General features: G+C 43.3%; 1 protein-coding gene across 3 annotated transcripts in view; it reads left to right on the top strand.

Annotated features, from left to right (window-relative positions):
- The window catches only part of PARPBP (PARP1 binding protein), a 76,284-nt gene that overhangs the window by 41,541 nt on the left and 21,705 nt on the right, over positions 1–13,038 (top strand). For all 3 annotated transcript variants that reach the window (XM_069764269.1, XM_069764267.1, XM_069764268.1), the window contains exons 7-8: positions 11,963–12,140; positions 12,346–12,524. In XM_069764269.1, the coding sequence (XP_069620370.1) occupies positions 11,963–12,140; positions 12,346–12,524 (357 nt within the window). The remainder of the gene's footprint in view (positions 1–11,962; positions 12,141–12,345; positions 12,525–13,038) is intronic.

Here is a 13,038-nt window from a genome sequence, read left to right as displayed (position 1 = left end):
ACCAGGCAGGGAGTTCATAAAAGCCTCAGGTATCTTTTGCATGTGTTTAGAGTTAATTAGTTGATTCAGAAGATTATGGTAATAGGTCGTTTAGAGAACCTTTTCTTGATATGCTAATTTATTGAGACAGGTTTTTTGGGTTATCAGGAGTTGTATGCCAAAATCATCAGTATTAAAACAATAAAAGACCTGACAAATTTCAGTTGGTGGATAATGAATCTATAATATATGAAAGTTTAATTGTAATCATTACATTATGGTAAATAATGAAATTTAACACTATATGCTAATTTTTTGAGAAGGACCTGTATACTCCGACAATATGACCACAGTAGCTTACCTCCGTCACCAAGGGGGCACGAAATTCGCAAATTTAATATTCTGTGGCTGCAAGAATTTTTTCCTTGGCGGAAAAACACCTCCTGTCTATCACAGCAGTCCATCTGATGGGATCTGCCAATATTCAAGCAGATTTCCTCAGCAGTAAGGATGTACATCCTGGGTAATGGTGCCTAGACCAGGAGGTCTTCCTCTCCCTAGTATCTCAATGGGGGATCCCGGATGTGGATTTATTCTCCAGCAGCCAGAACGCGAAAGTAGAAACATATTTTTCCCCTGAACACTGCAGACAGAGCATGGGGTGTAGACGCCTTTTCCCACCCCTGGAGGTTCAACCTCACCTACGCCTTCCCACCAATCCCGATCCTGGCAAGGACACTACAGAAAATTCGATCCGATGGGGTCACTACGATTCTGATTGCCCCCATGTGGCCAGGAAGGAGTTGGTACAGCGCCCTGATGGACATGGCCCAGGAGTGTCCACTACCACTATCTCAGAAGGACAACCTCCTTTGCCAGGGTCCCCTGTTACATCCGAATCTGCACAGGTTGAACCTTGCGACCTGGCTACTGAAACCAAAATACTAGGAGCAAAAGGCCTTTCTTATGAAGTAATTCAAACACTTCAGAAAAGCCGAAAACAAGTAACTAATACCATTAACGGCAAAGTCTGGAAAAAGTTTTCATCTTGGTATTCTCTGAACACTCCAGATCAATTTCATCCAAACATTGCTCAGATTGCTCAGAATTCCTTCAGAAGGGCCTTGATATGGGACTGAGACCTAGTACCTTGAAGGTCCAGGTCTCAGCTGTTAGTTCTTTTTTTCGACCAGCACATAGCTAGTCACCATTGGGTAAAATGCTTCATGACCGCAGCTGTTAGAATCTGTCCCAGAGTTCATTGTCGCACTCCCCATTGGGATCTAAATCTGGTACTTAATAGCTTAACCCGAGTCCCATTTGAGCCCTTGTCAGAAGCTAGTTTTAAGGATCCTTACTCTAAGGCCGGGATCACACATGCGAGAAACACGTCCGTATCTCGCATGTGAAATCTAAGCTCTGGCGCCGGCACTCCAGAGCAGAGCGTGCGGCCGCATAGCAACACATGGAGCCGCATGCTCCGCTCTGGAGTGCCGACGCCAGAGGAGGGATTTCACATGCGAGACACGGACGTGTTTCTCGCATGTGTGATCCCAGCCTTAAAGTCTTTTTAGTGGCAATTACTTCCGCTAGGCGGATAGGATAACTACAGGCCCTATCTATGCATGAGCCTTACTTAACAGTAACGGCAGATAGTATTGTCCTCCTTCTAGACTCTACATTCATGCCTAAAGTAATCTCCAGTTTTCAGACGTCAGGATAGTGTTGCCCTCATTCTGCCCAAATCCTTCCAACATGAAGGAAGAGTCCTTTCACACCCTTTTTGTCCGAAGGGTAGTTCTCTAATACCTCCAGCAGACCGAGAGTTGGAGGATTGACCAAAATGTATTCATTCAACACTCAGGAAGGAACAGGGGCAAGAAGGCGGCTAAAAACACAATCGCTAATTGGATCAAGTAAGCCATATCTCTTGCATTAAGGGCCCATTCTACACGTTCGGTATCGACTTCATGGGCGGAGAGAGGAGACTCGTCTACGGAGCAGATATGCAAAGCCGCCATCTGGTCTTCGGTCCATACAATCATCAGGCACTACAGACTAGACTTTAATAGGGATTTAACATTTGGCAGAGGAGTTCTGCAGGCGGTTGTCCCTCCCTAAGAAATTAAGTTGTTGGTATTAGTCCAATGCTGCTGTCATGGAAGGTGACTGGAGAAAATAGAATTAGTCTTACCAGTAACCTTCCACGACAGCACTAATTTCCCTCCCTATCTGATATCCTTATTGGATGATTCCTGCACTTGAGTGGTATCTATACATGCTACGGTGTCCAGAAAAAATACTGGTGGTTGCAGGAAGGGGAGGGTATTTAACCTCGTTGTGTTTCCTGTCCCCCATTAGGGCGGTGAGACATCCTCTAATGCTGCTGTCGTGGAAGGTTCCTAGAAACCGAATTACCGGTAAGACTAATTCTATTTTCAGGGTTCTAGGTGAAAGACCTAGATCCAGCCCCTCTTGAAGAAAATCCAGAATCAATGTTCGGATGAAAGGGATTAGGAATATTCAGAGAACACCAGGACGAGAATGTCTTCCAAACCTTGACATAAATGGCGGTGGTTACTGCCTTCCTACTATTCTGGAGAGTTTCACTTCATATGAAAGTCCATTAGCTTTTAGAATTTTGGCTTCAGTAGCCAGGCCACCAGGTTCAATCTGTGAGGGTCCGGGTGTAACAGGGGGCCCTGGTGAAGGATGTCGACTCTCTGGGATAGAAGTAGCAGACCTTCCTGGGCCATGTCAATCAAGGCACTGTACCAACTTCTTCCCGGCCACATGGGAGCGATCACAATCGTGGTGACCTGATCTGACTATTTTCTTTAGCGTCCTTGCCAGAATCGTGATCGGTGGGAAGGCATAGGCCAGCTTGAACCTCCAAGGGTGAGAAAAAGCATCTATTCCTTTTGCTCCGTCTGTAGGACTGGGTGTATTTTGTGCCAGGGGCAGGGCACTGTGGTCATATTGTCGTAATAGACATGAACATGATGACTTCGGATAAGGGCAGATACGCCTTTCAACGCCTCCTCTACTGCCTTCAGTTTTCTGAGGTTTGAGGAACTGGATCTGATGTCTGGGGCCCATAACCCCTGGAAGTGGGTTCTCTCTACCACAGTGCCTCAGCCTCTCTGACGGGTGTCTGAAGTGATTTATATTCAGGGGAAGCTGATCCCAGCTGACTCCCAGCTGGAAGTTCTGGTAGTTTAGCCACCATGAAAGAAGACTTCATGGGAAGGGGAACTCTCCTGGTCAGAGAATCTCAATGCCTTTTCAAAGACAGAAGAAAATGAGTCTGGAGAACTCGTGTATGGGCTTGAGCCCAGGAAACTGCCTGGATGCATGATGTCGGCGATCCCAGGATAGACATTTGATTCCCTCAGGGTAGGAGCCCTCTGGTATCTGAACATGGATATCCTCTGAAAAAGATTGAGTTAACAATCTTTGGGCAAGAAGGATGCTCTTTTCCCTGAATCCAAGAGAATTCCCAGGAATTTTTTCGTTGATGAAGGATGAAGATTCGACTTCTCCAAATTTGAGATCCAGCCCAGGGATTCCACGATCTCCTCCAAGGTTTATGCCACATCTAGATTTAGACGAGGGATAGACGGTGCAATGACCAGAAAGTCGTCTAGATACGAAATTATGCAAATACCCTGATGACAAATGAAGATTACTGCTTCTGCCATACTCTTGGTAAATACCCGCTGCGCTGAAGAAATGCAGAACGGGAGGACATTGAAATTGGTAATGGCTGACCTGATGATCATGGGAAACTGTGAATCTGAGGAACTTCCGGTGATCTGGGTGGATTGGCAAATGGTAATAGGCATCCTTCAGATCTATTGTAACCATTGGACAGGATTGGGTAATGAGTGGGATTTCTGATTTAATCGATTCCATCTTGAATAGTCTGTGTGATCATCTGATTCAGCTGTTTCAGATTGATGACTGTGCATCCCTGAAGGTTTCTGAACTATGCATAGGTGAGAATACTGCCCTCTGCCCATCTCTTGTAAGGGTAATCGAGAGATCATCTTTGCTTGAAGCAGAACTTGAAGATGTAACTGTAAGGAGTCCTGAAGGTGTAGAGAATGTAGTGAAGTAATGATCGGGCATTGAGGGGAAAATTCTCAAACTCTAGTTTCAACCCGTCCTGAATGGTGAGGAGGACCCACTGGTTTGTGGAGATGGATTGCCACAGAGTGAGGAAACCCGAGAGTTATCCCCCGACAGTGGTGGAGGAAAAGGATATTTTTGCCCTTACCACCCTTCAGATAGCTCCAACGGCCTGATTTGCCTTTCCCTTTGAATTCCCTCTGGGAAGACCGATCTCAATAGGGACAAAAAAAAATGGGGTTTTTTTTGTTTTTTTTTATTAGGGTTTCTCTGCCTGGTAGCACATACATCACACTTGCGGCTGGGCAATCTTCTCCTTCTTAGGGGCAGGGACCCTTGTCTCCCCCAAGAGAGAGAGGTGGACGAAGTCACCCATACTACTTACAGTAGGAGGGTGGACACTGGGTTCTGCAGAGGCAGAAAGGGAGGGTCTGTCACCGTCCATGGTCAGTCCGTCGGTAGTCAGATGGACACAGACAATGGGCTTACCTGGAGGCATCCCCCTATCAGGATTTAAATCATCGAGGTCACAGCGTTTGGTGTTTGTGCACCTCCTCCCCAGGTCATCAGGGAAGGGAGGACCCCGAAGTAATGCCCCAATCATGTCAGCAGCTCCATAGTTCAACACGCCAGCACGTGTGCTCGACCGTGGAGCACACCAGGAAGTGAACTGGAAGTTCATCTTTACGTCACTTCCGGTACGCACAGATTCTGGACCCCCGGCCGCACATCACCGCCCCGCTGTACACCCCGAGAAGGGGCGGGAGAGGTCCTGAGTCACATGGACATGGGAGCAGCCCACGGAGGAGGAGTGCGGAGCCCCTGACCTCTGCTGCCCAGCACTAAGTAGGTAAGCTTAGGGTGCTCCAGATCACCGGCCATGGCAGCACCATCAGCGAACCTCTTCATGCCCCATAGGGGACAGGAAAAACACTAGTGGTTGCAGGAAGGGGGGAGGGGTGTTTAACCTCTTTTTGTGTTTCCTGTCCCCTATTAGGGTGGGGAGGCAACCTCCGATGCTGCTGTCGTCGTCGTAGAAGGTGACTAGAGAAGAGTTAAAAAAAAAAAAAAAAAAGTGTACAGACCATAAAGAAAATAAAGATGGCAAACACTGAGCATATAGATAAGTTGTGTTTGAGATTTTGCATCTTGGGCAGCACCCTTCAGGATGAACTCAGTTTGATAGAGAGGCAAATGCACAGAATTGTAACATTGGTAAAAATGGGATCCTAATAACTAAAGAGCAGGGTGCATATAACTAAAGCGTAAGCAGGACACAAAGAAGGTAAATGGATGGTGCTAGGGTTTGCCTCTGGTGGCTCCCAAGAGAGAAAAAAAAAATGTATTTTGAAGTAAAGTAAATTACAAAATATCTCATCGAAGAATACATAGACAAAAGTACAAATCACAGCTAAGGTCAAAGGAGGCATTTTTTGAGCGTTTATAAACAATATCATTTGGAAGTATAAGAATAAATTCAGTCCAAGAACAATATTAGATAATATATAGACAAATATAAATACCCAGAGTCCAGGGAGCTCAAGTGTATTACCTTGACATGCGTTTTCGCAGTTCTTCCTCAGAAGTGGTGCCTGAGGAGCAAGCTGAAATGACCACCTATATATACCAGACCACAGAGTGCATCATACCTGTTCACTATTCAACACCTGTCACCCATTGCCGTTGGCGTGTGTCCTGAAGTTTAATCTGCCATTTTGGGTGAGACCCACCCGGAAGTGCGAGTTCCGTTGCGTGGCCCATGAGGTATTTCCACAGTGTCAGCTGAGAGCACACAGCCGCCAGAGCCACTCGGAGGCTCCTCCCCCAGTACCTCATCATACAAGTCATCTCAATAACGCATGGTTGCAGTTGTCATGGTAGCGCCTGGTGAGTGGCATAAAAAAGATCCACCTCTCTACCTGCATAGTCAGTGGTCAGTCACGCCCTCCTAAGTCTTTGCTTACACCTCAGGTCCTTCATATCTTGGGCATGCATAAGGCATGCAAAGAATATGTCCTGGGTATTTAGAGATTGCCGACATTTATTATTATTTATTTTATATAGCACCATTGATTCCATGGTGCTTTACATGAGAAGGGGTTACATACAAATTACAGATATCGGTTACAGTAAACAAACTAACAGACTGATACAGAGCGTTGAGGACCCTGCCCTTGCGGGCTTACATTCTACAGGATTATGGGGAAGCAGACAGTAGGTTGATGAACAAATCTGTGTATAGTCATGCAAGTTCCCTTGCTGAGAATTATAGCATAATAGACATATGTTGTGAAAAACACTGTCTATTATAAAGAGTGACAAATCCAGGGGTGATGCATGCGGGCCCACATGGACCACCTTGGAAAAAAAAATCAAAGAATAGATTTGAAGGCAATAGAAATAGTGACTTATGATTTATCTTCAGTTGTTGCTGCCATTTGAGAACAATGTAAAAATACATGGATGGAAATAAAGAAAAACAAGTATGAATGAAAAAATGGGCATTAAACCTACTGGTAATTATGTTTCCAGGAGACCATCCTGACCGCACCATGTAGGATGTCGTCCTTGCAGGAACAGGAAGCACACGAGAGGTTAAAACGTCCCGTCCCACCCCCTTATCCTCAGTGTTGTAACAAGTACCACTGCATGATTGATGCAAATAACACTTTAATGACAGAATCATGTTACAGCATATGACATATCAAAAAACGGGGAGGGAACTACCAGTGCTGTCAGGATGGACTACTGGAAACCTAATTACCGGTAGGTCTAATGCCTATTTTCCAGGGTGTCCCTCCTGACAGCACCATGGAGAGTACCAAAGAACCTCCCTAGGGTGGGATTACCACTTGGAGAACTTTCCTACCAAATGCGGTCTGCTGGCCATGTGGACAGTATCACTCTTTGCCCATCTGACACATGGTATACATGCTGTCATCAGACCCAACACCTTCATAGCGGCCCTTATGGAGGTTCGATGTTCCAGCAAATTCATGACTCGGTTGCACATTACCTTCTGCTTGACCTCTGGTAAGTGGGCTATCCTGCGTCTGGAGTCTAGTCGTACTCCAAGGAAAATCTTTCTGCATTCTGGTACCAAGTCTGACTTTTGCCAGTTTATTGCCCAGCCCAGAAACTCCATTACCGATATCGTCCGGTTCCTGTGTTCTATCAGCGTCTCTACTGATTTTGCCACTAGGAGAAAGTCATCCAAGTATGGGATAACTGATACCTTGGCTTCTCAGGAAGGCCACAATCTCTGATAACCGCTTCGTGAATATATGGGGGGCTGAAGTGAGCCCAAAGGGGAGGCACTGGAACTGGTAGTGGCAGGTCCGGGTTGGTCGTCTCACCGCAAACCTTAGCAGTTACTGTGATGAAGGATTCGGATGTTGAACAAATTCTGGTTCTCGTGGTTCAGCTTCTAATAGTCCGATGGTCAGTCCAACAAGTTTCTAATTTCTCAAATACGCCCTTTAGATATAAAATTAAAGAATACAGCAGCACTCTGGATGTACAAAGATCTGTTTAAACTTTTGCATATGTTAAGTTTAAACTGCATTACTGTCATATTTACAGTAGACCTTCTTATAAAATGCAGGTACTTGGGCCACAAATTGGCCTATTCAACTTGCGCTTAACATTTGCTTTATTCTTTATTTTGTGGGCCTTTAGCTTGAGGCTTGTTTGATAATGCATTAGGGTCCCATTAAAGAAAGGTAGCCTTGTTGTGGCTGGTGGGCACACCTGAATTTTCCAATTTGTGACCTAAGCATATTCTAATTGCATTAATGTGTTTTTCACATGTACAATTTTTGCATGTATCTGTGTATTCTGAGTGGTGCTGTATTCTTTAGTCTATAGTGAAGTGTGGTGCTTTTTTTTTTTTTTTTTTTTTTTTTTTTGAAAACGAGAATCCGCTTACTTCCCGAAAAATACTTACCATGATATAGGCAGACCTCTAAATAGCCAGTAGCCAGCACCTGCAGCAGGGTGATGTATTGATGTCACTTGCACAGATGTAAAAGTTGACTAGTAAAACAGATGTGCAGCAAAAAAAAAAAAAAAACTAACATGCATGCTTAGTGCATTGCAGTTAAATGTCAGGATTTTAGGGAAACTTGTTTGTTTTTCTTGTAGTTTTTATAAACTTTTTTTTTTTGTAGTCTGCTGCATTTTATGGTAAAAATTAATTTTAATTAAATGCTGGAGAGATGATGGCTCCATCATATCGCTGCTATGAGCCAGAATGTTACCAGATTCTCCCATCAACAGAATCCCTGTGATCAGCCATACAACAGCAGCACTGAAAATGAGTAGCGAGCCAATTACTGTCTGCAGTATTTTTCCAATATTTTAGGGATTTTTCTTCTCTCTATTTTTGAGTTCCTCCCGCTTTCCTAAAACTGGACTAAAATAGCTCCTGCACACCTTCCTTCCTCGCTCTTCTTCCGATCTTCTGGCTGTTTTCACACGTTCAGGATTTTTCGCATTTTTTTTTTTTTCACTATAAAACCGCAAAAAACGCATACATTAAGTATCCTATTAGAATGCAATCTGCAATTTTTGTGCACATGTTGGGTTTTTTTTTCCGCGGCGGAATCGCATTCCGTAAAAAAACGCGGCATGTTCATGCTTTGTGCGGAATCGTGGGGATTCCGCACACATAGGAATGCATTGATCCGCTTACTTTCTGCATGGGGCTATGTCCACCATGCGGGAAGTAAGCAGATCGTGTGCGGTTGGTACCCAGGGTGGAGGAGAGGAGACTCCCCTCCATGCCCTGGAAACCATATAATTGCTAAAAAAAAAAATGAAAATAAAAAATCATGATATTCTCACCTTCCGGCATCCCAAGCAGCCTTCCCACTTGTCGCGATGCTTCCGTTCCCAATAATGCATTGCGAAAATGACCTGTGATGACGTAGTGGTCTTGCAAGACCGCTACGTCATCTGGAGTTTTTGCTGCAATGCATTATTTGGACCGGAGCATCGTGAGGAGTGGGAAGGCTGCCGGGGACGCCGGAAGGTGAGAATATCACGATTTATTATTATTTTTTATTTATTTATTTTTTAATCATTTTTTAACGTTCTATCTTTTTACTATTGTTGCTGCATAGGCAGCATCAATAGTAAAAAGTTGGTCACACTTGTCAAACACTATGTTTGACAAGTGTGACTAACCTGTCAATCATTTTTCCAAGCGAAGCTACAGATCTCTTGGAAACCGCTAGCATTCTGCAAGCTAATTATGCTTGTAAAACGCTAGTGTTTAGCGGGAAAACGCATGCCTATTCCGCATGCAATATACCCGCGGCAGGAGTTGCAGAATAGCCGTGGAAATTTCCTCTGCAATTCTGCAACGTGTGCACTTAGCCTCTTGGTTCAGTTCTTACTCCTTTTCTTGCCATTTCATCATAGGGTTTATCAATCCCTATGGATGCCACGCTCTAGTTCACATGTCAATATGCAGAGACGGAACAATATCCAGACTAGCTTAGGATACATTTTACTGCCCCAATTTGTTTAATTAACTTTAATTAAAAAAAAGTGATACATGAAAAATATAGAATATATAAAACACAACTTTTATTAGTGCTCCATATTTAAATGCCTCAGACTGCTTAATATTCTCGGTGTGTCGGCTGCTGTAGATACCACCTGTACATTCTGCTCCTGTGCTCAGTCCATACTCTGGGACCTAAAATGAGACCACTCGTGCTGGAAAGGGGTTAAGCAATACCCCTCTAATACATTGAGAAAGGCAGATTATGCAGAATTCAGAGCTGCACTTCCTGCTGTTTCTTTGATACTTAAGTGCACAATTAGGCAGCCACCAGAGTTCCACATAAGTATTTTTAATCTGCATTATGTATAATCTTTGCTCTGTTTTTGAGATTGCACTGAAGTGTTGTCCAGACTAGTTGAAAATGTCAAATTCTTTCCGTTTTTTGGAATTGTAATTATGAATCTGTTTTATATTTTAACAGGCCCTTGGAAATTGCCCATATCCTTGTTTTTTTAATAAAGTACTTTATTCTTTTTCCAGCAGAGGATTGCTTTCAGAGAATATGCACTTCTGAACTGTTCAGCCATTTGATGGTTTTGTCTGATTTATGCTTCTAAGAAAATGTTAATTTTAATTTTTTTTTTTCTGTCCAGATCTGTTTTGCAAAATTCAGCATGGCTGAGTAAGGGCCTTAAGAGTAGCTCCGTTTTTCTAATAAACCTAACTAGGCAGCTGTGACCTGGCTCCATCCACACCTTCTGGTTCACAAGCTTTGTATGGTGGTGGTCTTTTCTGGGTTAGTAGGAATACGGCACTCCTGGATAGGTCAGTGGTCTGATGGGGTCTCAACCCAAACCCATAAATGGAAAGAATCCTGCACTCGAATGGACGTGTTTTAAATCGGATGTAAAATGTATTCTGTGTTCCAAACGGTGTACAATACTTGACGTTTCAGCCTAGCTTAAACCTTTTTCAATCAAACACTGTAGAAGTCACATTTAAAAAATAAACAAATTGCATAAAAAATAGAAAAAAAACAGAACATGGGATAAACCGACATCATGGTGTTCAGAGGCAAATGCTTTTCTGAAAAACTATATACATATACGTAAGATACAGCGGATAAAGTGCCAAAACTAGTGTAGCACTGACCACTGATTACCCTGAACAGGATCTCTCAGGATCAATAGCATGGTGTGCTGAAGAGGATTCCTAATGCTACACTGGTTTTGGTGATTTTATCTGTATATGTATATAGTTCTGTATAGCATTTGCCTCTGAACAGCATGTCTGTTTTTCCTATTGTTTTTGTTAATTTGTATTTAAATTTTTCTATTTGTGACTGTCATTTCTACAGTGTATGTTTGAAAAAGGTTTATGTAAGACCCAAACTTCACGTATTGTAAACGGTTTGGACCACATAATGTTTCATCTATTTTCAACACAACCCCCCTATTAGAGAGTCGGATTCTATTTATTTAATGCTTTTCTGGCTTATCAACCGTAATGTCTAGAGTCTGCTGGGCCCCAACGTTCATGTTGGTCAGATGTCTGGAACTTAGAAGCGCTCTAGATCCTATAAAGATGTGTTCACCCTTCCTGTGATGTCCCCTATCCCGGCCTCATTCTGTAATAACCCCCTTCTTACCACATCCTATTCTAAAGGACCTCTCCTCATGTAATGTCCTTTCGAATGCTCTTTTACAGCACATAATGCTCTCGCTTTAAGCATGACTATATCCGCTGCTTGCTTCTGATTGGCCAGTGGTGTTTATTGCAGTGTAGAGACCTGGTGGGTACTCTAATGCACATTCAGCTGAAATGGGCATCGGTGCCACCCTCCCACACTGGCACCATCATGGTCGCAAAGATCGCACTTTACGACTGAGATTATTACACTCCTGGTTATCAAGCAATAGTTAATGAGGATTTAAAAAAACAAAACTGTACTAGTCTCATCAGATGGTCCAGAAGAGTAATGGTAGTTGGGAGCTTCATAAAGTTACAGTTCATAGGCCCAGAACCGTGAGAACCTCTCCTACCTGCCCGTGTCCCCTGCACTTATTCTGATTTAGTAGGAGCAGCAACATGCATTCATCGACCCACAATTATGTCGAGCGTACTAATAAGACGGCGCTTTGGATGACCGCAAGTAGGAGGACGTTCACAGAGCTCTCATCGAGGCCACTGGACCTAGAGTCTTGCAAGTCTTCTTGCTAAGCTCTTGATAAACTTTCTTGCTAACCGTTTTCTAAATAAAGGCAATCTGTGAAATGTGACGCCATAAAATGCAACTTAAATAACTGAAGTTGCCTACTCTTTTTTTTTTTTTTTCCTTAGAAATGCTGGGGAGCGAATACTATCGGCAATAAAGATGCAGCTGATAAAAGGAAGAGGCAGCGGGGATCCGTTTAGCGAGGCTGTAATAGAAGTGGCACAAGAACTGGATTTAAGGATTAAAAACCTTCTTAATTTATCCACTGAGAGTGAGAGCTCCACAGGCATCAGTCCATCACGGGTAAGCCAGATATGATCAATATCTAGTTAATTTTTTTTTTTTTGGGGGGGGGGAGAGGGGGGTGTCATATGTATGTGAGTAAACCTGCATTTGTTTTGAGTATAACCTTTTGGTAAGGTTTGGCTGTGAAAAGATATTAAAATGTAAATAGTATGTATGACATTTATTTTCTCTTGGTTACTGTTTTTGTACTTTATATTTACAGCCTAAAATTCATGCAATAAACCGTGGCACAGCGTTATGTGGCAGGCAGACCATAAAAACACTGCTAATACTTTTGGATGAAGAAGCCGCTTGCCCTCCCACCAAAAACAAAGCGGATCTATTATGTGCGGATGTAGATAATGCCCTTTTTGGAGCAATTTCTCTTTTGTCACTCTTTAGGTAATAAGTTTTATATACTTTATTATTGTGTGGAAATGCTTACCATTATAAAGTAAAGCCGCAGACAAATCTCATAAATGCTACTGTGTGTGTGTGTGTGGGGGGGGGGGCAAGATTGCAAAGATGGATCAAATTGAGTGCGCTGCTGCATGCAGAGAAGCGAATCACATACGGATGCGTAACCTGCATCTTAATCAAACAGAAGATGAACACAATTGTCGAAGAACTAATGATGCAGCCTGACAAAGGGTGGCCAGAGCAAGAGAAACGAATGAAGTAACTAAATCTTGTAGAGCATCTAAAGTGATACAAATATTTCACAAAAGAGAACAAGATAGAATACGTGTCCAAAATGCAAGAGCCACTCGACGACGGCAAATTACATTTGCTCCTAGAGGACTTCTCAATCAAATTGATGAGACACGTTTTGAAGAGCACTGTGCTGGAATTTTTAGATTGGCAGAACTGACATCGAAATGTCAAAGACAAAATGGCGCAGGACAAAACATTCCCT

The sequence above is a fragment of the Ranitomeya imitator genome, chromosome 4 (genome assembly GCF_032444005.1).
Source record: "Ranitomeya imitator isolate aRanImi1 chromosome 4, aRanImi1.pri, whole genome shotgun sequence".
NCBI lineage: Eukaryota > Metazoa > Chordata > Amphibia > Anura > Dendrobatidae > Ranitomeya > Ranitomeya imitator.
Note: the sequence above shows the minus strand (reverse complement) of the source record. Positions and strands in the feature narration are given on the sequence as shown.